This window comes from Ciconia boyciana, chromosome 9, assembly GCF_034638445.1.
Source record: "Ciconia boyciana chromosome 9, ASM3463844v1, whole genome shotgun sequence".
Lineage (NCBI taxonomy): Eukaryota > Metazoa > Chordata > Aves > Ciconiiformes > Ciconiidae > Ciconia > Ciconia boyciana.
This window is the reverse complement of record NC_132942.1, coordinates 22,741,522-22,768,492: the sequence shown is the minus strand read 5'-3', so window position 1 is coordinate 22,768,492 and position 26,971 is coordinate 22,741,522. Positions and strand designations below refer to the sequence as shown.

Genomic DNA, 26,971 nt, shown 5'->3' with positions numbered 1-26,971 from the left:
CCGGCTAGAAGGGCAGCCCATTGCACTCAAGCTGGTCTTGTTCAAGAGGGGTGACTCTTGGAGAGGGAGGGGTGCCCTGCTGGGAGCTGAGCTTTCACTGGAGTTTTGCTCTGGAGCCCCAGCAGCATCCCCATCTCAGCTCCCTTCTCCCCATCTACCTGCCTTACTCTCCACCACACCGCGCTGAAAGTGGAGCTGCCGTGGTTGCCTGTGGATAAGGCTTGTGAGCCTGGCAGCCCCTGCCCAGGCCCAGCCGCTTTGTGCTTCAGTTTCCCTACCAACAAATCCTGCAAGAAGACCTCCTACATAGAGATACGTGAAATCTTCACGTGGATGTTTCTGGCTTGCAGGGGTGCTCAGTACGGGCAGACAGTATAAAACCCCATCCCCCCCCCCCCCCCCCCCGCACGTAACCCTGGGCTTCAGGGAGAGTCCGCAGCCCCTGTCACTACATGGGGTGAGCTGGATCTGTCCCAGGGCCTGGGACCACAGGTCCCTGGCTGTCTGCTGCACTCCAGCTACAGAGTCATAGCTCAAAGTGTCTCCGGCTGGGGGACAGAAAGGAGCTGCCACTTTTGCATCTGTGACGACAGCCCCTCCTGTGCTCCCTGCACCGCTGCTGGCATTGGCAGCGCCATGGAAAATTACTCTGCGCTGCCAGTGGAGGAGTAAACCCGTGCACAGGGAAAGGTGGGGGCTGCAAAATGATGCTGTGGCTGGGGTGTGTCCTTGGGAAACACACCAGACAGCCAAGTGGATGGGTCCAGCTCCCAGCCAGGGCACTTAAAACAGCATCTCCCGCTGCCTGCTGCCTGGCTAGGCCCTCTCCACTCACCATGGGAGAGGACAGAGGCTGGCTGGGGGTGAGGGGGTGAACGGTCCTGGGATGACACACTCCGCTCCAGCCCACTAGCCTCCAGTGGCAGGGCAGAGGTTCAGGTCTGGTGAGCAGCACTGTGCTTCTGGCAGCCTTTCCTATGCTACTTATGACCCCGCAGCACCCAACTTCTTCCTCCCACTTCTGGCTCCTGTTCCACTGGGGCGGACGCCTGGCACACCGTGGCACAGATGAGGTGGCTTCCAGGCTGCTCAGGCTTTGCAGGACCCCGGCCAGGAGTCCCCGTGCTGCTGGGGAGGCTGATGGCTGGATGCCAGCACAGGTGGGGACCCCAGCCCTGAGCAGCACGGGGGGACTGCTCACTGCGGGGTGTATTCAGAGCTCAGTTTGTCCCCTCAGACCCACTTGCTTCAGTGGACTGAGATTTGGGGTGTTGGCTTGATGGCCAGCCTGAGCCTATGTCCATCATCACCCAACTGCTCTGATATGCGTGGCAGCACAAAGAAGGTGGGAATCTGGCCCCAGCCCCAGGAGACCATAGCAAAGCACAGTTGGGAGAGACGAAGGGGTTTGGCTGTGGCAGCACTTGGTGGATACTCCTCTCTGGGCAGGCCTTGGGCACTGGGGAACATCCCCTGTGCTTGACATATCCCCAACATGATCCCTCGTTTTTGGCGCAAGGGATGGGACATCCCTTAGACAGCTGCAGCCCAACTTCAACATCATCACCAACATCTCCAGGCAGAGGGCTCCTCGGGTCCTTGGGAAGTGCCAGTGCCACAGCAGCACCTGGAAATGAGCATCAGGGGTGTGTGACTAAATGCCGGGAGCTGACACAAGTCTGCAAGCAGCATCCCCAAACCCCCAGCAAGGTCCTGGGGAGTCCCTGTCCACTGCTGCAACCTCCCTGATGCCATCTCTGGAGCCAGACCTCTATTCAGCTGGCTTAGGGTCGCATGGCTGAGCTAAAAGCACAGGGAAAGCCACATGGAAAATGCCACATTGACCTGCATTAAAAGTGCAATGAAAACTAATGTGGAAAAATCTGTGCTGTAAAAATCCCTTGCTTCCCTTTAATCATGCAGTTCAGGGTGCGGATGTCTCTGCATGCAGATGATTTCTGAACCCCCTCATGGGGTGACATGCCAGTCCCTCCAGCTTAGAGCACAGAAAGCTTGTGCTCTTCCCAAGCCTAATTAATTGTGCAATGATTTCAGCCAGATGGCCCTGCTCCTTTGGCAAGGTAGCCATCTAAAAGCTGTTATTTGATAAAGTTGGACTTCATGTGGAGAAGATAAATCCCCATTGTGAAAAATCATTTATTCCTGTAGAAATCCCTGGCAATTGGAGGAGGAGGAGGTTTAAATTTGCACAATGTCAGGAAGATCTGAATCTGACCCTATCTCATCCCTGACCAGTTCAGAGGAAACCCCTTGGCTGCTGGACCTGCAGAAGAGGCTGAAAAGGCAGCCCTGAAGGCAGGGAAGATCTGACCCCATTGAAGTGCTGGGTGCCGGGCTGGATCCTAGCTGAGGGATTAAGGGGTCCCTGTGCTCCCTGACATCCTGGTTGTTTTATTTCTTTGAGGTGAGAAGGTGAACACAGCCTGGATGCAGAGCTTCTGGTGACTCAGCGGGAGAGGGTGAAGTTGGCTGAAAACTGGTTGCCATCCAAAAAGCCTGGGACAAGCTGTTAAAACAGATGTACCAGGGATGGAGATGAATGTCTGTATCAGCAGACATTCCTCCAGCCCCTCAGCAGGCGTTTGTAGGATGAGCTGCCTGTGGCTGCTCTCAAGGCACCCCATGAAGCACAGGGGTACGTTGACCACTGTGGCTGGCCAAGTGGCGATGACACTGAGGTCTGGGATGCCTGGTTCAACCCAGGTGCTGAGAACAGCCTGTGGGCACCTGCTGCCATCCTGGGAGTTTAGGGTTGGGGGCAAACTTGGATCTCTGGGTGAGTGCGGTGCTAACAAGGGGGTGTCTGGTTCAACCCCCTCGAGATGCCAGCACTGCTCCCAAGGCCCATAGCTGGTGGTTACAGGGCCAAGAAATCCCTTTCCAGGGCCAGCCTAGGTCTGCTGCCAGCTGGTCCCCAGGACCTCCACGGCAGAGGTTGTCTCTGAGATCCCAGCACCCAAATCCTGACCGTCTTGCAGAATCTTGCATGGACCCCTCTTGGCATAGAGGAACCTGAGCCTCACACGTCCTACAAGAAACCTTGGCTTTCCCACACTGACAACTAAATAGCACTGAAATGCAGGATGAAGCAGCATCGGGCCCTGACTCATGCATGCTGTCTTTGCAATGGAGATGTTTCAAAACATGGAATGTTTTGCCTGGACTCTTCTGGCAGAAATGCCCAGCAGGGAAGAGGAGTGAGTGATAGCCTGGACGCCAGACCAGACCACAGCCCTGCCCCTGGGGGGAAGCCTGAGTCCTCTCAGGGAGCATCACATGGGCTGGGTTTGATGGGGAACCAAGCCCATGGAGGGGAGGTGATGGGGTCCTCAGCAGTTTCCCCATGGAGATGTTTTGGTAAGGGCCAGTTCTGGGTTTTGAATGGCATGTCCTGTGCAGTTGCCTCAGGCAACTTGGGAGTAGAGGCTGTTACAGCCCTAACTGTGGAAAAAATGAATTAAAGTGATACGAAAGAAGTACAGAGGAAGGAACAGTGGCAGGGAGGGCTTGCCCGGCTCGGAGGCAAGTGGGAATCAGCCCTTGCTCTAGGAGCAGGCTGCGGCCCTCTGTCCTCGCTGTCCCAATTCAGAACACAGCCTTGCTTCATACCCTGCCACCTTGGGAGCCCCTGGCTCCTCTAGAAACCTGGGCACCATTACAAGAGTGGTAGGCAAACCTCCACAGACTGGCTGCCCTGCAGAGCTGGTGGCCCCTGACAATGCCGGATCACAGCCAGGGCAGAGGGAGGCACCACCAGCATCCACGCCTCACGCAGAAGATGAGACTCGTGCATCTTCCCCACTGTGGGACCGGCTGTCTCCAACCCCCCCCACCCCCATGGCAGTGTTCACAGCCCCTGGTTTTGTCTGACCCAAACAGCCACCCCACAACCTCCTGCTTTCCCCCGAACAGCTGCCACCCTACACCCCCAGCATCAATATCTGGGGGGGTCATCACCACCCCAGCCATGGCCTCCACTCCTGGGTGATCCTTCAGACAGCATGGCTATCACCATCCTCACTCCCTGGCACCCCCAGACGATTACGGCCCTGCTGTGGGGACCCTCATTGCACAGGTCCCCCTTATCCTGGGACCACCTGGGCCCTTTGACCATGACCATCCTATGCTCAGGGGAACCTGCACCCCCATGCTCCAGAGGACCTCCACGTCCCTTGTCATCCGTATTCTTGTTCCTGGATACTCCCAGGCCCTTTGGCCTTCATGGCCCCATTCTCCAGGACTCCTTAGATCCCTTGGCCATAATGGCTCTGTTCCAGGTATCCCTGTTGCACAGGTCCCTTCTTGACCCAGGATCCTTCCCAGGCACCTTGATCATCACCATCCCCTGCTCTCGGGGAACCCCCAGACCCCTTGGGCATGGACCCATACCTGGGCCTTCCCAAGGCTCTCACTGTCCCCTGCTCCTGGGACCCCACGACCACAGGGACCCCCTGGACCCATTGGCCATCATGGTCGAGCTCTGGGACCTCCCTGGTTCCCTACAGGGTGAGGTGTGCCACCCCCACTGGCAGCGCTCCATCTCTCGTGTAACCCCTCGGCAGCGCTCCACCGCCCGTATAACCCCCCCGTGTAACCCCCCCTGCAGCGCTGCATCTCCCGTTTAATCCCCTCCTCCCCCAGCTCCGGCCCGGCCCCATTGTCCTCCTGGCGCCCCCCGGCGCCGGCCCTGTTTCCGGCCCCGTCCCCTCCCCTCCGGCCCCGGCGAGGGGAGGAACCGGCCCGGCGGGGCCGTGCCCAGCCTCGCCCCTGCGCCGCCCTGAGCGCCTCGCACCGGCACGGGCACCGGCGCCGGCACTGGCTCCGGCTCCGCTCACTCCCTGCGCCGGGGCCCGCCACCTCCCCCTCCCTCCGCCTCGCCCCGCCCGCCAGCGGCGCCGGGACCCGCCGCCCGGGCATGAAGGTGCTCCGGCACAAGATCGAGCTGCTGACAGGTACGGCTTGGTCCGGCCGCCCCCGCTCCCGCGGCCCGGGCGTGCTGGGGCGGGGGGACGGGGACGACGCTGGAAGGAGCCGAGCGCTGGGGTGGATGGGGTCGCGGAGGGGAAAGAGCCTTCAGCCCCTGCCTAGGAGATGGGGCTGCCGGCCCCCACCCCCTCCCGCTGCCTGCCTTTTCTCCCCCAGGTATGGGCTGCTCTGGGGAACGATGCTTTTTGGGGTACGGGAGGTGATGCCTGGGGAGGTGCCAGGGCTGCAGCGGGGGAAGCCCAGCCTGGTGGTGCTGGGTGGAAAGTGGGGGCGACTGAGTCGGCATGCTTCTGGCAGGGGGGCCCGCCAAGCAGACAGCCAGAGTGGGGGTGTGCCTGTGGGACTGCTGGAGTATCCCTGCAGCGCCCGCTCCTCCGCCAGCCTCCCCTGGGAGTCTCCCGGCTGCCTGAGTGCCCCAAGGATGGGGCTGGGGCTGATAAGGAGGTTGCTCTTAGCAACAGCCACTGCGAGACAGCCTGCGCCCCACAGAGTCACTTGCTGCCACTGCCGCCCCCCGAGCCCGGGGTGCTCAGCCCCTGCATCAGTGGTACCAGATCCCCCAGCCTGCTGGGTCTCGCACTGCCACCTGTCCGCCTCTGCACTTCCCAGTTGGACCACACTGTTAGGCTGTTTTGTGGGGGCTGCTGGGGTGCAGACCTGTGCCCCCCCATGGGGGGAGGGCAAGCTGTGGGTGTTTATCCTGCACCGGCGGGGCTGTGTTGCACTGGGGTTTTGCTCCACCCCATCGTGGCTCCTCAGTGGTCCTGCTCGGGGTGGGGGGGGGGCGATGCTGTGGGCACACTTCTGTGTCTCGGACTGGGCTGCAGGTTCCCTTCCTCCCTCTCCCCGCCTTGCTGGAGGTCGCCTTGACTTCGTCACCTGGCAGGGGCCAGCCCTCACTTCTCCCGATTTGCCTCCCCATCTGTCATGCACTGTTCAGTAAGCCTGGAGAATCCATGCTGACATCGTGTGGGTGCCACATCTGCGCCAGGGCAGGATGCATGTGGTCAATGGGGAGATTCCCATGAGGCTGGTGTGTTGTCCGAGGGACCCCTGCCCTCTGATCAGACACGCTGCCCAGTGTTAAACCCCTCCCACAGCCTCATCATAGTGATGATGATGATGATGATAATAATAATAATAATATTAATAATAATAGTGTATTTCCTTGCCACGAGCTGGTTCTCCTCCAGTGAGCCAACACTGGGCTGACATCCCTGGGGAAGGTAAGCCAAATGTGGCTGTTTCCATCCCCGCCTATATATGCAGTGCCAGGGCCCTGGCGGGGCAGAGCACTAGTCCCAAACAGAGCACTAATGTCACGCTGGGTTTGGGACTGATTTGGGATTAGGGAGGAGGCATGTCCCAGCTGTGCCCAGGAAATGGTGGCACCACACTGGGAAGGCAGAGTGGGAACAGAGATGGGTGTGCTTTGGTTGGCACCCTGGGTATGGGTGCTGCTGGGGAGCATTGGGGTGAGCTGGAGGGAAAAGGGCTCATTGCCAGCCACATTGCCCTGGTGTGCGGTGGGAGCCAAGTTGTTTTGGCTAGGAGACCCAGGGCTGTGGCTTCCTTACCAGGCCTCCACAGTGATGGTGGCCCAGCTGGGCTGGGTGACACTGCCCACAGCCCTACTGCTGTGCTGGCAGGAGCAGGGATGAGGGTACTTGTGGAGTGGCATGGGAAGCAGAGCACCCACAGGAAGCTGGCAGCATGTCTATGATCCTGCTCACAGGCAGTTGCACTCATGGGACTCCCTGAGGTACTGATCCCTCCTCTGTTCCCATGCTCAGCACCACTTTAGGTGATCGTCCATCCCACGCTGAGGATGCTGATTGGTGCAGGGCTCTGCCATGTCCCTCGGGAGCCCGCTTTCCCCCACCATGCAAGCAAGGTCACAGGGCCTTTCCTTGTTGCTTGGCCTCCCTCCCTCCCATATTAGCTGGAGGCTTTAATTAATAAAGCCATTCACCATATGCCAAGTGCTGTTCCCAGTCGCCCTGGGGCTGCAGCCACACGGTGGGTTGGTGCAGTCAGCGTGGGACGCTCCTGCTCTCTTCCAGACCCAGCTACTGGTGAGGCTGATTTTCCTCCCATTTTTTAACCCTAGGATCGTGCCCCAGGGGTTGCTCAGTTGGTGGCTCTGCAGGCTGCATCATCTCAGCTGTGCTGGTGGGCTGCAGGCGAGGGCTGTCCCCTTGCACAAAGCCATTTCCCCAGCAGCAGCACAGCCTGGAGCAGCGTGCCCCAGACGTATGCCTCTCTATGGGGCTGTTGGCACCTCACCCCACTGGGGTTTTGTGCAGCCCCTGGCGCGGTGGGACCCTCCATGCAGGGGGTGACATGGAGGCCCCCGGTGCTGGGCACCTTGGGACTCCCAGGAGGCTTCGTGGTGGTGTTTCTCCCTCCAAACAGTTCTGGTTTGTTGGATGGCTCCCAAGGAGCACAGCAAAGTGTGGTGTCTGCAGAAAGCAGCCAGGTGGCACAGCCTGCTTGGTTTTTGAATGGAAAACCCGGCCGGATGAGCAAAAGCTGGCTTTGGAGGGGAGTTTATGACCAGCTCCCATATTCCTGGTGGCCTTGCAATGCTTGTGAGATTGCTTGGCCTTTCCACGTCACCAGCCCAGGCTGACCCATGTTTGAAGGTGGACAAAGTGTGGAGCAGGCTTGGCCGAGGCTGTGGATGGAGTGGGGTCCTTGTCTGCTGCGGTGCTAGCGTGGTCCCATACATCCCCTGTATCCCCGGGGAGATTGCAAAGGGTGGGTAGCCAGTGGAGGGGGTGTGGGACCAGTGCTGGCCCGTTCAGAGCAGCAACAACTCGTCCAAAGGCTTGGCCTTGGGGAAGGGGTGGAAACAGAGGCTGCAAAGGCAAATGCTTGAGGTCCAGATCCTGCCTGAGCACAGATAATCCCCTTGCACTGGGACCTGCCAGTTACGCACCCCATCTATACACAGGGGAGCCTGGATTGTCCCCCGTGTCCCCCATGTCTGTCACCTTCTGTGTGCAGCCAGCTGCTGGGGACGCAGGCATCCCCTTCCTCCCCTCTGCTTTCGAAGCTGGGCTTGTGCCTGGGGGTGTTTTTGGAGATGTGGGTGCTGTGGGGGGTACAAAGTCCCAGTGCCCTGGTCAGCAGCATCCAGTCTCACACCTCTGCTGAGTGGCGGCTCCACAGTTAAGTCTGTCCCTGCAAGCCCTGGGGCTGAGCTGCCAGCTGGCCAGCACCTGCTTCGCAGGCAGGGAGAAGAGTTTGGGAGTAAAGGCTTCACATTTGTTTTTCTCCCATCATTGTGATACAAACTTCAGGCTGTCTCTGTGCTCCCCTGCTGCTCGGAGCATCCCTCTGCCTCCCAGAATGGCTGAGAAACATGACCCCTCATTCTGGCTGTGCAGAATGTGTCCCACACTCATTCTAGTGTGGGACACCCATATCTGTCTGCAGCCTAAAACCAGCCAAAACGTTGGATTTTCTCTCTCTGAGCATTGCTGGAAGCTGGGATGGGAATTGGGATGTTCTTGCCCTGGGCTGAGTGCTTACAGGGGCAACCAGCATGGACAGACCAGGTTTGTCTCACAGTTTGCCTAAGACCATGCCCTGGAGACAGGTCTGTCCTTAACTGGGAGAACTGGACCTGGGTGGGAGCTGGGAGCCGAGGTCCTCCAGGCACTGCCTGCCCCATGCCCAATGCCCTGCCCCATGCCCCAAGCCAAAGCACCAAGTCCCCATGGTATGTGGGTGGAGTGAAGCTGATTTGGGTCCCGTCCCCATAGGCAGGGAGACCTGTGAGGCTCCAGGGGGCTGGGGTGAAGGGGACCGAGGTAGGTCCCCATGGACGCTGACATCTCCATTGCCCTGGGCAGGGCTGCTGCTGCAGGAGATGACCATGGCAGGGCTGCATGAGCTGCGCTTCACCGAGGAGAAGCCGCTGCTGCGGGGCCAGGATGCTGAGCTGGTGAGTCCAGTGATTGCACTGGCCCCAGCTCCTGCATATGGGGTGACAGGACGTGGCTGCTTAAGTGGGAGCTTGGGGGGGGTGTGTGCTGGTATTGGGTACACATGTGTGCACACGTGTGTTGCTATTTGGTGCAGATGTGCATGCAGATGCGTGCTGGTATTGGGTGCACGTGTGTGCACATGTGTGTTGTTATTCAGTGCATGTGTGTGTGCAGACATGCTGGTATTAAGTGCACATGTGTGGTATTCAGTGCATGTGTGTATGCAGATGTGTGCTGGTATTGATGTGCATGTATGTATGTGTGTGAAGATGTTGCACATACATGCTAATACACACTTGTGTGTGTGCACACATGCAAGTAGTGCATGCACATGTGTGCGGGTATTGTAGATGTGCGTGTATGTGTGCACATATGTGGGCATCGTGTTCCCCTGCAGCCAGTGCTGCCCTGGGGAGTGGGTGCTTGTGGTGTCAGGGGGCTTCATGAGTTGGGTGGGAGGAGGGTGCTGTGGGAGTAAGGGGCAGCGGGTGGATGTCTCTGTCCCTAACGGTTCCTTCTCTCCCCAGGAGAACTCGGATGTCTTCCTCTCCACTGTGGACATGGACTGGAAGGTAGGACTAGCCACGGAGGGTGCCCCCCACCCCTGGGTCCCGCATGGGACAGCAGCCTGTGGCTGGGGACGTCCCTTCCATGGGGAAGCAGTGCCTGGTCGGTGTCTGTTCATGGCGCTGCACGTCCGTCATGGTCCCTGGCAGGAGGGGACGGAGCGGGGAGGTCGCTGCCAGGCACGCTCTGTGCTGGTGCTCAGATGTGGCTGGTAGCTACTTGGTGACTGGCCAAGACAAAACCTCTTTAAAACAGGCAATTTCTTCTCAGGAGGGCCAGGCTGCTTTTCCAGTCCCTCTGCCATTGCTATGGCAATAGTTTCCCAGGCGATGCCAGCTCCTGGCTTACATAAAGATGTTTGAAAGCCTCTTTCTTTTTTGGAGGGCTGGGGCATTGTCCCCTGTGCCACCCACCTCTCTCAGAGAGCAGGGCCCTTCCACTCCCCTGGCTGGCACCTGCCCGCCTTGTACCTCTGTTTTGCCTCTTCAGAGGAGCCTCACAACATGGCCTCAGGGCTCATAGGGGCTCAGCTCATGCCTGGCTCCCATGTTGATCTTCATCGCTCTCACACCTCTGCCCAAGCTCATCCCACACCATGCTACCCCTGCAGAGACCAGGGTGCTGGTAGATGGGGAGGGAGGGTAGCAGGGCTGCTGGACCCAGCTCGCTGCCTGTCCCTCTCCCAAAGCATCCCCCCTCCCAGGGGACACCAGTGACCAACTTCAGGTTCTATGTTGCTGCTTTGCCAGCAGCTGGGACCGCCAGGAGGGTGCGCTTGGGTGGTGCTGGCTGAGCCCTGCCAGTTCCAGCACTGGAACAGCAGCACCTGCTGTTAAAATAAATCTGGATTTCATTCATCCTGGGAGAAGGGCAGGGGAGCCTGGGTCCCCATTTTGGCAGACGCAAAGCAGTGTCCAGGCTTTTGGGGCTGGCCCGCGTGGTCTCCATCACCCGTGCAGGTGGCAGGGTGCAGCTGGGTGGGGAGCAAGGACTCTTGTCAGGATGCTGGGCAGTGGCTGCTGTGGTTCACAGAGATTTCTGGTGCCTCTCTTGAAGGCCACAAATTTATTAAAAAATGGGAGTGGTGGAAAAGAAACACCGCCCTTCCCAGCAGCTCCAAAGCTGATGAGATGCTGGGGCCCAGAGCAGCAGGGTGTGTGCTTGCTCTACTTGCTCAGGGTCCCTGTTGACCACTGGAGGGGAAACCAAACCTCCTGGTGTCACTGAAGTGAGGGCGAGGAGGGAGAGGGAAGCAAGAACGGAGAGGGAGGCAGCAGTGCTGGGCTGCCCAGAGCTCCTGATAGTGCCATGGGCATCAGTATGGCTCTCGCTCAGCTGTGCTGGGGCAGGGCTTGGTTGGCATGCAAGGGATGTTAAAGAGCAATGACTTTCCCAGGACAATCTTTGCATGCCAGTATTTCAGGGATTGGCCCATGGTGACGCTGAACTGTGTCCCTGGTGGTGCCCAGGTGGAGCAGGACTGGATGGCAAATGCCACAGCGATGCTCCTGCATGCCTTTGGTACCTAAAAAAATGAACTGGGCAAAGATCAAGGCAGCTTTTCTCAAGCCAGACAGGCCCTGTGCCCTCTTGGTTCCCCTCCAAGAGCCTCAGGGTGGGGATGGGATGAACTTCCCAGGCTGTGCCAGGCCAGCCCCCTGCTTTCCCCCACCCTGGCACTTTGCAGGTTGGTTCCCTGCAAAGGCTGAGGGCTGCCTGCCCCTCCCTGGGGAGATCTCACCCCATTTTCTCGACTCACCTCCTTGGGGTAATTCAATCCAGCCCCCAGCTTAGCTCTTCACTGCCCCTCTGCTACTCTCCAGAGCCAGTCACTGCTCCCTTGCCGAGATGCTCTGGCCTGGCCAGAGCAGCAGGGGGGAGCGGGGATCTCCCACTGCTGCCGCCAGCTGAAGTAAAGCCCTTGGGGCTGCTGGCATAAGTCAAGGTGCAGGAGTGTAGGGGGGCAGATGCTTCTGCCCTGGGACCTGGTCACCCTGACCCTTCTGGAGGTCTGTGCCACTTGCCAGGCGGATGGGCTAGTACCCAATAGTGTGGCAATGCCATTTGATGCCATTCGAGTGGAGTCAGCCTTGCTCAGCCCTCTCATCTCCCTGCTGCCCTTATGCATTCATGCATTATTTCACCTTGTCTTTTCCTCCCCTTCTCCCCTCTATTTTGCCACCTTCTGTCTTTTTTCACCTACTCATGTCCCTCTGCATCTCTTGCTTTTTCCCGGAGGCTGTGGCTGCTCATGCTCTTTGGCTCCATAGGCAGCAGGGCTGAGGAAAGCAAAAATGTCACCCGGACCCATGAACGGCTTTGTACCTGTGCCAGGAACCACCTGGGAGCTGTGCTTCCCCCTCACACATGGGTCCTTCATTAGCAGAGATGCATCTCTCTGGGCTTGGGTCTGAGCTCCCTGCAGGATAAAGCAGTGCAGAGGAAAGTCTCTTTGGTGGAGGCAAGGTGGATGCCGTCCCACTGCCTGTCTGTTTGTCTGTCCTTTCTCACACATCCATACCCCCCTGGCTGCCCAGCCTGACTTGTTTGCAGGACACTGCTTTCAGTGGCTCCCCACCAGCTCTGGGTGATCATTTGTCCAGGTCAGGGAAAGGGCTCTCCCCAGGCAAGTGGCTCAGCCCTGTTATTAGACATCAGAGACTCCACAGGACCAAGCCTGCTGGGTGAAGCCGAGGACACAGGGCTTCGCCATGCGGGGAAACCCATCATATGTTAGTGATGGCAGCTGGACCCCCTCTGCCCATGGCTGCGGTGCATGCTAGGGCATGATGGAAGCAAGCCATGGTGAGCTGCCAGGGTGGGGATGGTGCAGAGGTGATGGATGGCAGGCTCCAGCTGGCATGGAGCATCCCTGTGTTGGGCAGGGAGGCTGGAGGGTCCCCGTTGGATGCTGCCCTGGTCTGGCACTGGCATGTGGCTTGCCAGCCCCTTTGGGCAGGCGCTGGAGGGATTGCAGGACTCTTTCTCCATCCATGATTGCCCAGCTTTGTGCTGGAACAGCTCGGATGCCAGTTGTGCTGAGCCAGGCAGTGGTGCTGGGCTGGGCAGGGGCAGGCAGGGTGCAGGGGCACCTAGAGCCTGCCGGGGGATTTTGGGGCCGTGGCGCCATGAGGCTGTCTGTGCGTGCGAGCTGCAGACAGAGAGACTCGCCCTCTTGCGAAACCTCATTGGAATCGGAGCAGAAACCATCTGCCTGCGTGCACGTGCACACAGGAATACACACGTGTGCATGCGCACATAGCAGGTGTCGTCCCAGGAACAGGATCTGACCCCTCGGCGCTGCTGGGTTGTCTTTCCTCCTGCCTTATTTACCTGCCACCGGCGACATCCAGGTTGGGGCTAAATCCTGCACTTCCCCTGTGTGCCAGCATCCCGCAGCAGGCAGGATGACTGTGCTGCTGGGTAAGGTAACACAGGTATCTGGGCAGTGTTCACATGTGTACACGTGTGCCCCTCTGTGCACATGTGCACAAGGTTCTGTGTGTGTGCAGGTCATTGTGCATCCATGGGCATGAGTGATGGCCGTGGCATACATGCTAAGCACACGGGAGAAGGATGCAGCAGGCATGCTCCTTATATTCACGTGACCATGCACATACATGCACAGGAACATGTACCGGCCAGCCCTGTGGGGGTATGCGCAAGCATTTCGTGGGGTGCATGTGCTTCAGCGTGGGTAATTGTATTTATTTTTCCAAAGTTTGCATGCACATACATGTGGGGGGACATGATTTTGCCTGGCTCCTGTGTGTCTGTGTTGGTACGTGTTCCTCTGCATGTATGCACATGGTCATGTGCATATGTGGAGCACGCCTGCTGCGTCCTTGTCCTGGGTGTTTAGCATGTACCCATGTGCGTTCATGGGTGTGTGTGCGCTTCCTGGTGCGTGTGCATTGCTGCAGGGCCTTGGTCTGGGCAGCTGCAGGCTCGAGCATGATTCTGTGTGTTTGCGTGGGGCTGGAGCCATGTGTGTGTGCGTGATGGGTGTGGGTGAGCATTCCTGGGCTCTGTCATGACAATGCTGTGTATATTGCAAGGGGTGTGAGTGCAACCCTGTCCAGGCACTCCTGCCTGTCTCGGTCTGCTGAAGGAGGGAAGATAGCGCAGGTACCGCATGGTGCCAGGCATTTTTTCTTCATAAACAAGGGTATTTGGGGCCAATTGGAGCATGAATAATTCCTGCGGCAGCCAATGGCTGAGTGCTGGCTCCATTGCAGTGCTCGCCTGGAATGGAGGCCAAACCTGCCGGGGCTGTGCCTTGCGTCGAGGGGGAAGGGAGAGGGAGGGCTTAGCGCAGGGCTGGGGCTCTGCTATAAATCAAGGCGAGGGGCTGAGCCAGCGCAGAGCTCTGCTTCGCCCCAGCCCGCTGCACCGCTGTGCCCCACGCCGGGACCCTGTGCTCGGCCCACCCTGCCCTCGCATCCTCGTCCACCCGGTTCCTCACCATGCCTGAGTGCTGGGATGGGGTAGGTACCACTGTTCCTGTGCTTCCTGCCCTCTCTTCCCAGGGAGTTTTCCCCCAGTACCTCCCCTGCTCACCCACGCTGGACCTTTGTACCAGCAGGGCTTGGCGTGGGCCAGGCAGGCATTGGTGTGGGGGAGCCTTGCTGCTGGGGAGCCCTTCCTTCCCCTAGCCCTGCTGCTGCATCCCTGATGTGCCGCAGGTTTCGGGGACGCATTGTCCTTGAGAATGTCCTCCCCGAGCCCAGTGGAGATGCTGCGCCAAGGCCAAGGGTGAGTAAGCGCAGCTGCAGCGGCTGTGGGCTGACTGCTGATGTGGGGGGCACACTGCCCCTTCCCCGCCCCCAGAGTTGCAAAGGGAGAGGGTCTCTTGCTGTTTTGAAGCAATCCCTCGGATGCTTTCCAGCCTTTGTGGTGATGGCAACACCCCATGGCAACAGGCTGGTGTGGAGGGGGGAGAGCGAGGTGGGAGCACTGCAGTGGCGAGTGGGTAACCTAGACAGGGCTGGGCTCTCTCAGGCACCTATGGGTGCTGCAACCCCCGCACCTCTCCTCACTGGGGCTATGGGTTGTCAGTGCCCCCCCTCCTCGCTGCCTGCATCCCCTGCATCCCTAGCCTCTCCCCTGCAGCAAGCATCCCTGCGGCAAAGGGCAGGGCTGTGGTACCCAGCAATGCTGCAGAGGCTGCACCACAGGCAAGGATGTGCCTGGCTTGGGGGGGTGGGTGGGTAGCAGTGCTGGGGAAGGAGCTCTCACCTTGGGCATGTGATTTTTGGGTGGGATTGCAGGCTGAGCTGTTGGGGCTGTGATGGGGACTGTGGGCATGGGGATGGCAAGGAGGCAGCCCTGTGCCCAGGATCAGACCACATGGATGCCTCCTGCTCTGTGACCTTGGGCCAGACCCTTCCTCTGCCTCAGTCTCGCCAACTGTTGTTGCGGGGTAGATGTCCCCACTCGTTGCCTGCTGTCTGATACAGCCCCGGGGAGTGGAGGGACAGCTGTGGATGAGCCCTTGGGGAGCCGAGTGTTGTCTCCACAGAGCCCATGAGCTACCCTTGGGTGCTGCATCCCCCTGGGGACAGCGGATCTCAGTGAGGGGAGTCACTGCAGTGAGGAGACCATGTTCTTAGATGGTTCCTCCCACCTGAGGCCCATGTCCTTCAGAGTCCTTGGCGGTGTGTAACCCGTGGGAGCATCCATATACCTGCCTGCCTCCTGCCAGCCCATCCATGGGGCTGCCAGTACCCACAGCGAGGACCATGCTCTTTGGGCACCCTGCCAGCATTCCCTGCCCGGCCCTGCTCGGCACGTGATGCTCCTGCACCCACCAGATCCCAGCTTCGAGGTCACTGCCAGTGGACTGGCTGGCAGGCACGGGCATCTGGATGGGACCTCTGGTCCCTTGTCCCCAGGTGATGCCTTGGCCAGCAACTGGGCTTGCAGCCTCAGTTTCCCTTGCTGGCTGGGGATGATGGCCATGAAGGTGAGGCTGGAGCCCTCCCAGCCAGGGAAGCTGAGGCACGGGTCAGTCCTGATCTCTGTATGGGGGCACAGCCATTTCAGACCAAGGGATTTTAAAGTTCCTTTAGCTGTCATTTAGCTGCTGATCAGGCTGCAGCATTTCCCAGGGTAGTGTCTGGGGTCTGACCTCTGCCTGTTTGTCCCAGGCACAGTGAATCCAGGCCACCTGGGCCATGCTGTGATCCCCCACCCTGTTGCCAAAACTCCGTCAGTCTCAGGCCCTTAAAGATCTCCTATCCCATCCTGTGGTCCACCTGTCCCTTCCCATGATCCTCCTCTCCCAAACCCTCTTGGATCATCCCATCCCATCCCATCCCATCCCAAACCCCTATCCCTTGATCCCATCCTGTGATCCCATCCCATGATACACCTGTCCAATCCTAAATCCTATTATCCCTTGCCTTGCCTTGCCTTGCCTTGCCTTGCCTTGCCTTGCCTTGCCTTGCCTTGCCTTGCCTTGCCTTCCCTTTTACCTTCCCTGGGGGAGTCGGTGGAGGCTGGGAGCATTTGTTATGTGATTTGTCCTGCCTTCTGCCACTGCCAGGATGCCCAGAGCTGGAGGTTCTCCCAGAACGGCTGCTCCTCTTTCCCTTGTTGCTCCCATGGGACCCAGCCACATGGCGAAGCAGCAGTGAGGGGTGGGATGGTGGAGCAGAGGAGGATCTCTTGGGGCAGGCAGGCATCACACCATCTCTCCTCCTCCCCCAGGAACATGACATTGAGACCCCCTACGGACTGCTGCATGTGCTCATCCGGGGCTCGCCCAAGGGGAATTGCCCGGCCATCCTGACATACCACGATGTGGGCCTCAACCGTAAGTGCTGGTCCCTGGGCCATGGGGCACAGGGGCAGGCAGGAGCGAGCCTGGGGCTGCACGGGGTGCCAGGACATCAGCCAAAGCCCCTGGCTCAGTTCCTTTGCCTCCTCCCATGGAGGGTCCCCAGGCTGCATTGGGTCTCCTCAGGCATCTGAAAGCACCAGGAGGGTTTGGATGCTCAGCCCAACCCAAAGCCTGGGCCAGGCATAGCCGGGAGTGCTTGGCCACCGCAGTGCTGGCTGTCTGCCTTGCCCACACTGGGCAGGGATTGGGTGTGGGGAATGCCGTGTCGGTCTCTGCTGCCACCACTAACCTGTTTGTATTCAGAGCACGGACCTGGCTGGTGGCAGGGCATAGGGGAGGCTGAAGGAGACAGGGGATAGCAGGGAAGGAGGGACCCCGATGGGTGGGGAAGGAGGAACCCTGAGCCGGGGCTCTGGATGTGGGGATGCTGCTCACTGTAAGCCTGCAGCCTGGGATGCACACCCCAGACCCCTGCCCTGGTCTGTGCCCCCTGGCTGAGCTGGGATGCCTGGTGCCCTGTGAGCAGGGAGAAGTATCTGCCCCTCCACTGGCGGCTGAGGCTGAGTCACCAGCATGCTATGTGAGCTGCCTCACTATCCCAGCAGTACTCTTGTGTCGAGGGATGTGTCATGTTGGTTGCAATGGACCTTACAACCTGCTTTGCCCCCACATTTTGGGAGGGATGTCCTGGCACCAATGTCATGGGGCAAGACCCATCCAAGCCCCGGAGATGGCTGTATCCCACTGTAACAGTGGTGGCCTGTCCACAGCAGTGCTGGGGCTGTTTCTTTGACTTTTTCCAAGCAGCTGTTTCTCAAATCTCGTGTTTGCTTGAGCCCTTTCTGGGGATTTTGGTTAGGGCCAATAATACCCTGGATTGCTAATCCTGCTGCCCTCTGGGTGGTCCTGCAGCTCTGGGCTTTGCATCCCCCGGTCCCATCCCTCCAAGCAGATGAGGTTCACCCCGAACTCCTTATCCTCCTGGCTGTGTCCATCTGTCCCCATGCCTCCCAACACCAGTAGGGATGCAGCCCTTGCTAACAGTGGCTGTGGTCTCTGCTGTGGGGACGAGGAGCCTGGAGAGAAGGGGATAGGAGGGCTTTGGTGGCATGTCACCTCCCCATTGAAGGGCAGCGGAAGGGCAGGTGACCTCTCTCCATGCTCCCCTGGCCCACCAGGCCCCCATGCCGGGGCATTTGGTCTCTGATCCCTGCCTGCCCTTTAACAGACAAGCTTTGCTTCAACACCTTCTTCAACTACGAGGACATGCAGGAGATCACGAAGCACTTTGTGGTGTGCCATGTGGATGCGCCGGGCCAGCAGGCAGGAGCCTCGCAGTTCCCTCAGGGGTAGGTGCCAGCTTCAGGGACTCTCTGTGCCCGCCAGGATGTCACCTCCCTGCCCACTGGGTTGTCATTGCCTGGGCAGTTGTGCCCTGCCTGTGGGTCTCTGAACCGTGACAAAGCCCATGGCAGCCAACTGGCCCAGGGTGGGCAATGGGGTGGTTTGCGGGTGGGTGGCCTTTCCCTGCCCACTTCAGGCAGCCCAGCTGCCCTGTCCTAGCCTTCCCGCTCTGCACGGGTCCCATAACCGCTGTCCTGTGCCTCCCTGTGCTGCAGGTACCAGTACCCATCCATGGACCAGCTGGCTGCCATGTTACCTGGTGTGGTGCAGCATTTTGGGTGAGTCAGCCTCTTCTCCATGGCTGCCGGCTGAGGGTGCCGGGCAGGGAGATGGGCAGGAGGTAAGGGTTTTGGGGCTGGGGGAGTTGTCCCTGTAAGCTGGCACCCTGCATGTCTTCTTGTGCCCCATGCTGCGGGTGGGGGAGTGCCCCAGGGAACCCGTGCTGGAGCCCACTGTCCCCCCATACGCACCTCTCTGCTTTACAGGTTCAAGTACGTGATCGGGATCGGTGTTGGGGCAGGAGCCTACGTGCTGGCCAAGTTTGCGGTGAGCCTGGGGCTGGGATGGGCTCGCCCTGAGTTGCCCATACCTGCTGTCAGTCCGGGGAAGAGCAGGAGCTGACACCCCCGGGCAGGCTGTGCTGCTGAGAAGGCTCCTGGAGGGCCGGGGGGGTGGGGATGGCAGTGCCATGGCCATGATGGCCGGGCAGTCTTGGCAGAGGTCTCCCATTACTCCCAGGACAGGGCCATGTCAGCCCCGTGCAATGCCTGTGCAGTGGGCAGCGGTGCTGGTGGGGGAGCTGCCCTGGGTGCACATCCCCTTTCTGCTGAGCTTCGCCCCTCTTGCTCACTGCAGCTCATCTTCCCTGATCTGGTCGAAGGACTGGTCCTCATGAACATCGACCCCAATGGCAAAGGCTGGATTGACTGGGCAGCTGCCAAGGTGGGCAGGGTCCTGACCACCCCCTCCCGGCCCTGGCGGCTCCCTCTCCCTGGGACAGGAGCCAGCCACAGCAGCACCGTAACTCCCTGTGCTCCCTCCACAGCTCTCTGGCCTCACCAGCACGCTGCCGGACACTGTCCTGTCCCACCTGTTCAGCCAGGTAAGGGCTGCGCATCCTGCCGGCCCCCTGCCACTGGCCCCCAATCCATCATCCCATCACCTGGGCTATGCCCTGCCCTGCCTGCCGGGTGCTGCAGTGCTGCTGGACCTGCCCCATGCCCAGGGATGGGGTTAGTCAAGCCCTGCCTGTATCCCCCCTGCCTGATCGGGGGGCTTAGCCTTGACAAGTATGTGACTTGTGCCCGTGTCCTGCCTGAGTGTGCTGCCTGAAGCACTGCTGTGCCCAGCTGCATTGGCCAGCATCCTCCCCTCTGCCCTGCTGGCTGGCACGGCATGGGCAGACCTGGGGCAGCGGGGCGTCTCCGTGGCACCCGGCAGCACCTGCCCTGATCTCCGTCCCTTGCCGGCACAGGAAGAGCTGGTGAACAACACGGAGCTGGTGCAGAGTTACCGGCAGCAGATTGGCAGCGTGGTGAACCAGTTCAACCTTCAGCTCTTCCTCAACATGTACAACAGGTGAGCACCCCGGGCAGCCCTGCCAGTGGGCTCCTGCCCTGTCTGTGCCAGGGTGAGAGGCTGCAGTACTGGTGGGTGTCCCTGAGGGCACCATGGGAACCCTGACCCCTGTTGGGTGTTGCCATCACCCTCCGGTGCAGGCAGGCAGCGGTGCAAAGCTGGCCGCCGGTGCTGGCCAGGGGTGCAGGAGTGGTGGTATCTGTGCCAGAGCGTTGCCATGTCCCAGAACCCATGGCCATGGGTGCACGTCACCATGTCTCCTCCTGTGCTGGGTGCTGGCACAGGCCTGGGGAAGGGGGCAGAGATGCTGTCCCATGCATGCAGGGGCTTGGGAGCCTTGCTACTCCACTGGGTGCTGCATCCCTCAGCGCAGGCTCTGCTTGGGTCATGGCAGAGATGGCTGTGGGGTCCTCCATCCACAGGGTGCTGGGACAGCAGGGCTGGGTGCTGCTTCCCAGAGCTCTTGCGCTATGGCATTGGTGGCAGCACCTGTCCATGGGCTCACACTGGCCCTCTTTCTCCTCCATCAGCCGCAGGGACCTGGACATCAACCGGCCTGGGACTGTGCCCAATGCCAAGACGCTGCGGTAAGAGTCATGCTGGCATGGCATGGAGGGTCCCTGGGCAGTGGAGTCCCACCCAGGCCAAGCCCTGACATGCCCCTTCCTCCTCTCACTTCCAGCTGCCCCGTGATGCTGGTGGTCGGAGACAACGCACCTGCTGAAGAGGGGGTGGTGAGTGATGGGGCAGTGCCTGTGGGGTGGCATGTAGACGGTGCCCACGCATGGGCATGCTCACGTTCACTGCCTGCACAGACATGTGTGAGCTCCCGTGTGCAGGAGCATGCTCACGTGCAAATCTACCTGCTCATGTGGGCACATGTGCATGTGCATCTGTGCCTGGTTGCCACACTTGGAAAACCTCCCCTTCCTCATATGCCCAGACATGCTCACAATGTGCACACTTGGATGTGTCGGCACACAGGCACACTCCCTGCTTCGCCACATGCACCCAAACAGCTGCTAGTTACATGCATGTGCTCATGTACATCTGCATGTCTACACTTGCATAATCAGCCACAGGAACTGTGCAGGTGGCCACATTTGTACATAATGTGTAACTGCATGCACACACCCCTCCTCCAGCACATGTATGTCTATGCATATGCACATGAGCACACTTGTGTGCTTGTACTCATGTGTGTGACACATAGGATGCCTCACCAGCCCCCCTCTCCTCCCTTTCCAGCCCCCACCCTTGCCCAGACACTGCCTGGCAGGAGGAAGGTCCCCCCTGTCTCATGGCAAGGGATGGTTCTGTGACTCAGGGCTTGCTTAGCACCCTGTCTCCACCTGGCTGGGGTGGGATGTGCCAGCTGGGGTGCCATGGGCCAGTGGCAGTACCCATGGGCAACTTCTGCCAGGCTCAGGGCACCCCAGGGTGCTAACATCATCCCTCTCACCTGCAGGTGGAGTGTAACTCCAAGCTGGATCCCACCAACACCACCTTCCTGAAGGTAGGCGGGTGGCAGGGGGCAGCTGGGCGGTGTCTCCTGCCCATGAAGTGTCCCATTGCCCTCTGCCCCAGGGTTGCAGGGTGTCCCCATCTCCCCATTCCAGGTCTGTCCTAGCCATGGGGCTGGGGGTGGGTGGGGAGAGCAGGGTGGTCCCAGCAGTGGCATCCTGCCAGCGGGTGCCAGGGGATAGGGTGGGTGGCAAAGGCACCCTCCCAAACTAAGCAGGACCTTCTCTCTGCAGATGGCTGACTCTGGTGGGCTGCCCCAGGTCACACAGGTGAGCCCCCACAATTTTCCAAGTTAACTGGGTATACTGGGCCCTGAGACATGCACTGGTACTGTCCCTGGCTAGCAGGGGATGGGCTGAGGTGGGCATAGGGGTCTTGTGCATGGGCTGCCAGAGGTGGCTCAGGGCTGAGTGGGGATCTCGGCCCCGGTGCTGCCTCAACTCAGCCTGCTCTTTCCTCGCAGCCCGGCAAGCTGACTGAAGCCTTCAAGTACTTCCTGCAAGGCATGGGCTACAGTGAGTGCCAGGGCTGGGCCCAGGGCTGGCGTGTGCCTGCGTGTGCACATGCGTGTGTGCCTGTGTGCGCGTGTGCTGACCCTGCTGCAGGAGAGGAGCCTGGCACCCCCATGTGCCCGACCTGATGGAGAGCTGCATGTGCGTCTGTGGCGTTGTATGTGCAGGTGTACAAGATGTCTATCCGTGCATCTGTAAGGGCTTGGAGTGTACAGACTCTGTGTGCACACAGATGTGTGTACAAGGGCTCTGTGTGTACATATGTGTGTGGACAGGGTCTCTGTGCATGCGTGCACACTTATGTGTGTGTGGGCATGCGCAAGCAGGGACTGTGTGTGTGCACAGACGTGCAGAGTCTATGTGCACAAGTCTGTGTGCATATGTGTGTGTATAGGCCCATGAGCACATGTGTGTATGTGTGTGTGTGCAGGTCTGTGTGCATACCTGTGTGTGCACATGCACGAAGGTCCATGTACACACGTGTGTGTGTTTGCAGGTCCATGTGCACATGCACGCATGTCTGTGTGTGTGCGGGTCTGTGTGCACACGTGCAGGTCCGTGTGTATGCTCCTGGACCTGTGGAGCAGCCAGCACGGCTGATGCTCTCTCTCTGCCCTCCCTGCCCTTCTCCTGCTCCACCCCCGCCAGTCGCCCACCTGAAGGATCGGAGGCTGAGTGGAGGCACAGGTACCGCTCAGTGCTGCTCGGCCCGTGCCTGCTGCTGCATGGTGCCCACCTGGCCTGTGCCCTTGGGCTGCCTGGGCACCTTTGGAAGCAGCCTGGGTGTGGGGCTGGCCCTTCCCAGCCAGGTGCCCTCTGCCTAGCTCCGCTTTGCCTGACACGGCACCCTGAGCCAGGGCTGGAGGCTGAGAAATCCATCTGGGCACAGTCCCGGCAGTGTGCCCACTGTGCCCTCCTCCAGCCGGCCAGGAGCTGTGCCTGCTGGGCATCCTGGCTGGAGGAGGGTGTCACCTTCCCTGCACACCCTGGGGAGCCAGGAGAGTTCCCACCCTTGCTCACCCCTTCCTCGGCACGTGGTGGCCAGGGGTCGCATGCCTGGGAGAAGTGCCTGGTGTGCAGCCTGCCCCAGGGCGCCCGTCCCTGCGCCGCTGTCCCTTGCCAGCCTGGAGCTGCTCATGTTGTCAGAGCACTGCATGCTGCAAGCTTGTGCCAGGGTCATTTGCATCAGGGAGCGGGACTGGTGGCTTTGCTTGCGTGAGGCAATGTCAGCTCAATGTCCTGCTGGCTTTCGGAGGGAGCTGAGCACCCCAGCTGTTTCTCTGTGCCCTTGCAGTGCCATCTGCCAGCATGACCCGCCTGGCACGCTCCCGCACGGCGTCCCTTACCAGTGCCAGCTCAGTGGATGGCACCCGCCCACGTGCCTGCACCCACTCGGAGAGCACCGAGGCCATGGGGCAGATCAACCACACCATGGAGGTATCATGCTGAGGTCCACACCTGCCGCCGACGTCTCCTCCAGAGCCATCTCCCATCTGTCAGCATCCCGCCAGCATCCATCCGCCCCGTGGACATCCTCCACCAGAGCCCTTGCTCCTTTGGGGTCGATTTGTCTTCTTTGCCGTTGGCCTCATCCTCTTGTCCAGTACCGAAGAGAGGGGCCTTGCTTCACTGCCTCCCGGCTCTGGCTCCTGGCTTCGCCCAGCAGTCACACATGGTTCTGCATTGGTCCTCACCCTCCCTAGCATTGGCTTGGCCCTGGCTTGGGAGGGTGGGTGGCAGGGGGATGGGGCCAGGATGGGGGGGCAGGGGCAAGGTGGTGAGATGGGCACAGGATGGTGGGATGGGGCAGGACAGCTGGCTGGGGGCAGGACGGCAGGACATGGAGAGGACACAGGAGGCAGCTTGGTTCCCCAAGGCCAACCAATGGCTCGCCAAGCCAGAAGGAAGACAGGGACAGGGAGTGGCGCTCACTGGGAGGTCACTGGGCCCCTTCTGGGGATGCAGCTCCTATTTCTGCCCGCTGGCCCTCCCTGGGGAGAGCTAGCGTAGGATCCCCCAGCACACCCAGGACTTGCTGCCCCAGAGCTGGCTGATCATTGTGAGAAATCGCACGCCAAACTGTCCCCTCGCCCTGGTCATGTACCCTGAGGGCTGCCCTGGGGCAGGAGGAGAGGGCTCAGCCCTGCTTCAGAAGCCTTCGGGGCAGGAGGGTGCCATGGGGGTCCCCCGCCTCTGCCCATGCCCTTGCCTGTGGTGGCACTTCCTGCCACATGCCACCAAAAACGCACCGGGAGGGAAGTGAGGCTGTGTGCCCTGGCTTGCTCGGTCCCTGCCACACTGGCAGTTCACTCCCAGCTCTTGAGCTGAGGCCGCTAGGGCTCAGAGGCCACCAGGTTTGGGGATGTCGCATAGCAAATCCCCCCTCCAGTTTCGCCACAGCCTGTGGGTGTCGCCACAGTGGAGCCATTAGCAATAAGATGAGACACTCCCTCCCTGCAATGCTGGGGAGCCCTCAGCACCCTTTGCCCCACAGGGTGCATCATCGCAAGGTGCCGGCAGTGTGGGGTGACCCATGGGACATGGGGAACACCTCAGTATCTGTCTTTGCCCACAGGCTGGCTTTGTCCACAGAGCTGGCCAGACCCACCATGGCCCCCAAATCCACCCCCCCCCCCCCCAGCACCTCGCCTGCACACTGAGCAGGGTGTCTCTCAAGGCCTTGGCTCCCTCTGAGCCGCAGTGCCCCATCTGGCCACCAGCTCCAGGTGGATCCAGCCTCTCGTGCTCAGCATGGAGAGCCATGTCATCATGTAACCCCACCGTTGGCCACCCAGCCTTCGCTGCCATCTCTGGTCCACCCTGTGGGCAGCAGAGCCCAGCTCCTTCTGCACCCAGCATGAGGGAGCCCCTGGCTCTGGCGATGGGTGCTCAGGTCTTTGCAGGCGGTCCGTGGGGTACCTGAGCTGGGACCTGTAGGGGACCCACCAGGCACCACCATCTGGGCGAGCAGAACCAGTCCATTGGGAGCAGGTCCCACCCAGCCCCCCAAAAGCACTCACCCCCCCAGACCCCATCCCTACTCCCCAGAGAGGGGCACAGGGGTCCTGGGGCTCCCAGCGGGTGTATGAGGTCTTTTGGCCCTGAGACCTGTGCCCCACCCAGCCCCTCCCATATTGAATGGCTACCCCAAACACCAGTGTCCCCATTTGTGCCTCACTTTGTTCTGCCGTGTGCTTCCTTCTTGGTGTGACTGAAAGCTACGTAGCTCCTTTTTACTGTAGATACTGCTGCGATCTCTTGTTTTCTCAGCGTGTTCTTCCAGATGATATATATATAAAAATAACTATACATAATATATATAAGGGTTTGTCCGGTCCCTGACCTTTTTGGGTTTATTCCCCCTTGCATTCTCGTCCAAGCGGTGCTGTGTGGTTCCCCTGGAGGTGGTCTGGCCATGCTCACCTTTGGTTCCTCACCTTGGTTTTGTTGGTCAGTTTGGTTTTCCCTGGTGGTTTGTTCTTTTGATTTTTCTTGGTTTTCCTTTTTTCCCAGTCACAGCGGAATTTAATGCATTTTCCTGTCTGAGCGCAACCTGGTTTTGTCATGGCGGTATCAAGGCCACAGCTCTCATCAGACGGCAATATATAAACCGCATTTAACTAGTCTGTTGCTGTAGAGAGGATTTACTGTGTTGGAAAAACCCCAACAAACTAATAAAGATGTTAAGGACCTGCTGTGCTCTTTTCAAGAGGCTGCAGGGAAACGGGTCTGAGCCCATCCTGGCCTGCCTGCAGAGATCCAGTGGGCAAGGAGAATAAGGGGGACACGTTGGCCACCAACCCCACCAGGGGCTGCACTGCTGGGAGGAGAGCCCAGGACCCCAGGGTGCATGTGGAGGGGAGCTGTGGGGTGCTTTGGCTTTGGGGCATCCATAGGCAGTGCCCCATATGTTGGGAGTGAATGGAGACTGGAAAGCTGCCAGTTGTGGCCCAACGAGGTTGGATCCAAGGGGTGCCCACTAGGGAAGGAAAGACCCATGGCTGCACAACTCTGGGGATGAGCAGGGTCCTCAGGAGATCCAGCCTCCCTGTCCTCTTCCAGGCCTGCAGGCTCCCTGTTTGTTTCCCCATCAAGGTCTGAATGTCCCAGGCTACAGCCCTTTCCATGTGCTTGAAGCCCTCCCTGGGAAGGATCCTCTCCCTGCATCCTAGCCCTCATCCCTGCTCCGTTGTGTCAATATCTGCCTTGTACTGGGGCGCTCCAGACTGGTCTCAGTCCCTGAAGAGGGTCCCAGAGCCAGGACATGGAGGGAGACTGACCATGTAGTCCACACGCATGGTTGCCTGGGGCAGGTGGAGAAGAGCCTGGACACATGGGGAGGGAATGAAAACTGCTAAGACTTGAGCTGAGATGTGGGCAGGCAGCCTGTGAGCCTTTCTTGACTGGCTTGGCTGGAGGGGTCTGCTGGTCTTCCTGCCTTTGGTTCTTCCTCTGCCCTGCTCCAGCTTTGAGGCTTCTCTCTTGCTGGCCCTCTCTACTTCTGGTTTTGAGGGCCTCCCTCCTGCCCCTTCTCTCTCTTTCCAGCATTAGGCTCTCCCTCTTCTGGTCTTGGGATCTTCTCTGGCAGGGACGTCTACTTGGGCCTCCCTGCACAGCGTCGTCCGTCCCGTCCCGTCCCCCTCCCCGGGTGAGTCTCATCTGGGTGGGGGGCTGGAATAGTTCTGATGGGGCTGGGATGGTGTCTCTCCTGCCTGGCTTTAGGACTGGAGACCACTGTTGTGGTGTCAGGGCAGCTGCAGCTGGCGTCGCCAAGCTGCTGGGAGCGGAGCAGCCACATGATGACCTGAAGACCATAGAGGTCCCTCCAAAATGGTGCATCCTAATGATGCATCCTAATGATGCATCCAAAGATCCAGAGGTCCATCCTAATGATGCATCCCTCTCGTGGTGTGGAACTGGCAGAGGGCATTGCAGTGGCAGGACAGGGTGCAAAAACTTTCCATGTTCCTCAACATCAGGAGGGCTCATTCAAGGAGCATTGGTGGGCCTCTTCATGCTCCCAGAGAAGGGGTGTCTGTGACAGCCTGAGCATCTTTCATCTTGAAATCTTGAAAGATGCATTGGGCATCTTTCAGCCTTTTTCCAACACCAAGCCGGCAAACATGTCTCCTGGGACACCATTCCACAAATCCTGTGTCATTCAGTGTCTCACACTGAGCTTTGATTTGAGGTTCTTGGATTCAGCACAAACCCACCAGAGGAACCATTAAAATGCCTTGGGCTGGTCCTCTGCTGCTGAACTCAGCCAGGGTCCTGGGATGGAGGGATCTCATGGCAAGTGGGCAGCGCTGCAGAGGGACAGCTCTGCCCAGGAGCAGCTCCTCTGCGAAGTGCAGCAGGGCTGAGGGCACTGGACCTTCCAGGAGGACACTCACAGTTTCCACAGTGTAGAGGAGGAAGTAGAAGTATTCCAGAGCAGGGATTCCCTACTGCATCTTCAGAGGGACAAGGTATGACGGCTGCCTTCTCCTGGAGACAGCTGCAGGGGTGTGAAGCCAGGTGTGCACCCAGGGGTGGCC

The 26,971-nt window shown here is 59.6% G+C and overlaps 1 protein-coding gene across 5 annotated transcripts; it reads left to right on the top strand.

The window, feature by feature from the left end:
- Positions 1–4,648: 4,648 nt before the first annotated feature.
- On the top strand, positions 4,649–25,221 carry LOC140656910 (protein NDRG4). 5 transcript variants are annotated; one of them, XM_072873176.1, is made up of 17 exons: positions 4,649–4,973; positions 8,868–8,959; positions 9,530–9,574; positions 16,281–16,386; positions 17,642–17,762; positions 18,033–18,095; positions 18,303–18,363; positions 18,673–18,759; positions 18,863–18,919; positions 19,292–19,395; positions 19,926–19,982; positions 20,078–20,129; positions 20,864–20,911; positions 21,153–21,188; positions 21,383–21,434; positions 22,080–22,118; positions 22,726–25,221. In XM_072873176.1, the coding sequence occupies exons 1-17, from the start codon at positions 4,937–4,939 to the stop codon at positions 22,878–22,880; spliced, it is 1,212 nt and encodes a 403-aa protein (XP_072729277.1). In that variant the 5' UTR covers positions 4,649–4,936; the 3' UTR covers positions 22,881–25,221. The 5 variants fall into 5 exon arrangements, with proteins under 5 accessions (XP_072729277.1, XP_072729281.1, XP_072729278.1 ...); XM_072873177.1 differs by lacking the exon at positions 22,080–22,118 and having other exon boundaries at positions 4,708–4,973; positions 22,726–25,219; XM_072873180.1 differs by lacking the exons at positions 21,383–21,434; positions 22,080–22,118 and having other exon boundaries at positions 4,650–4,973; positions 22,726–22,880.
- The last annotated feature ends 1,750 nt before the right edge of the window (positions 25,222–26,971 follow it).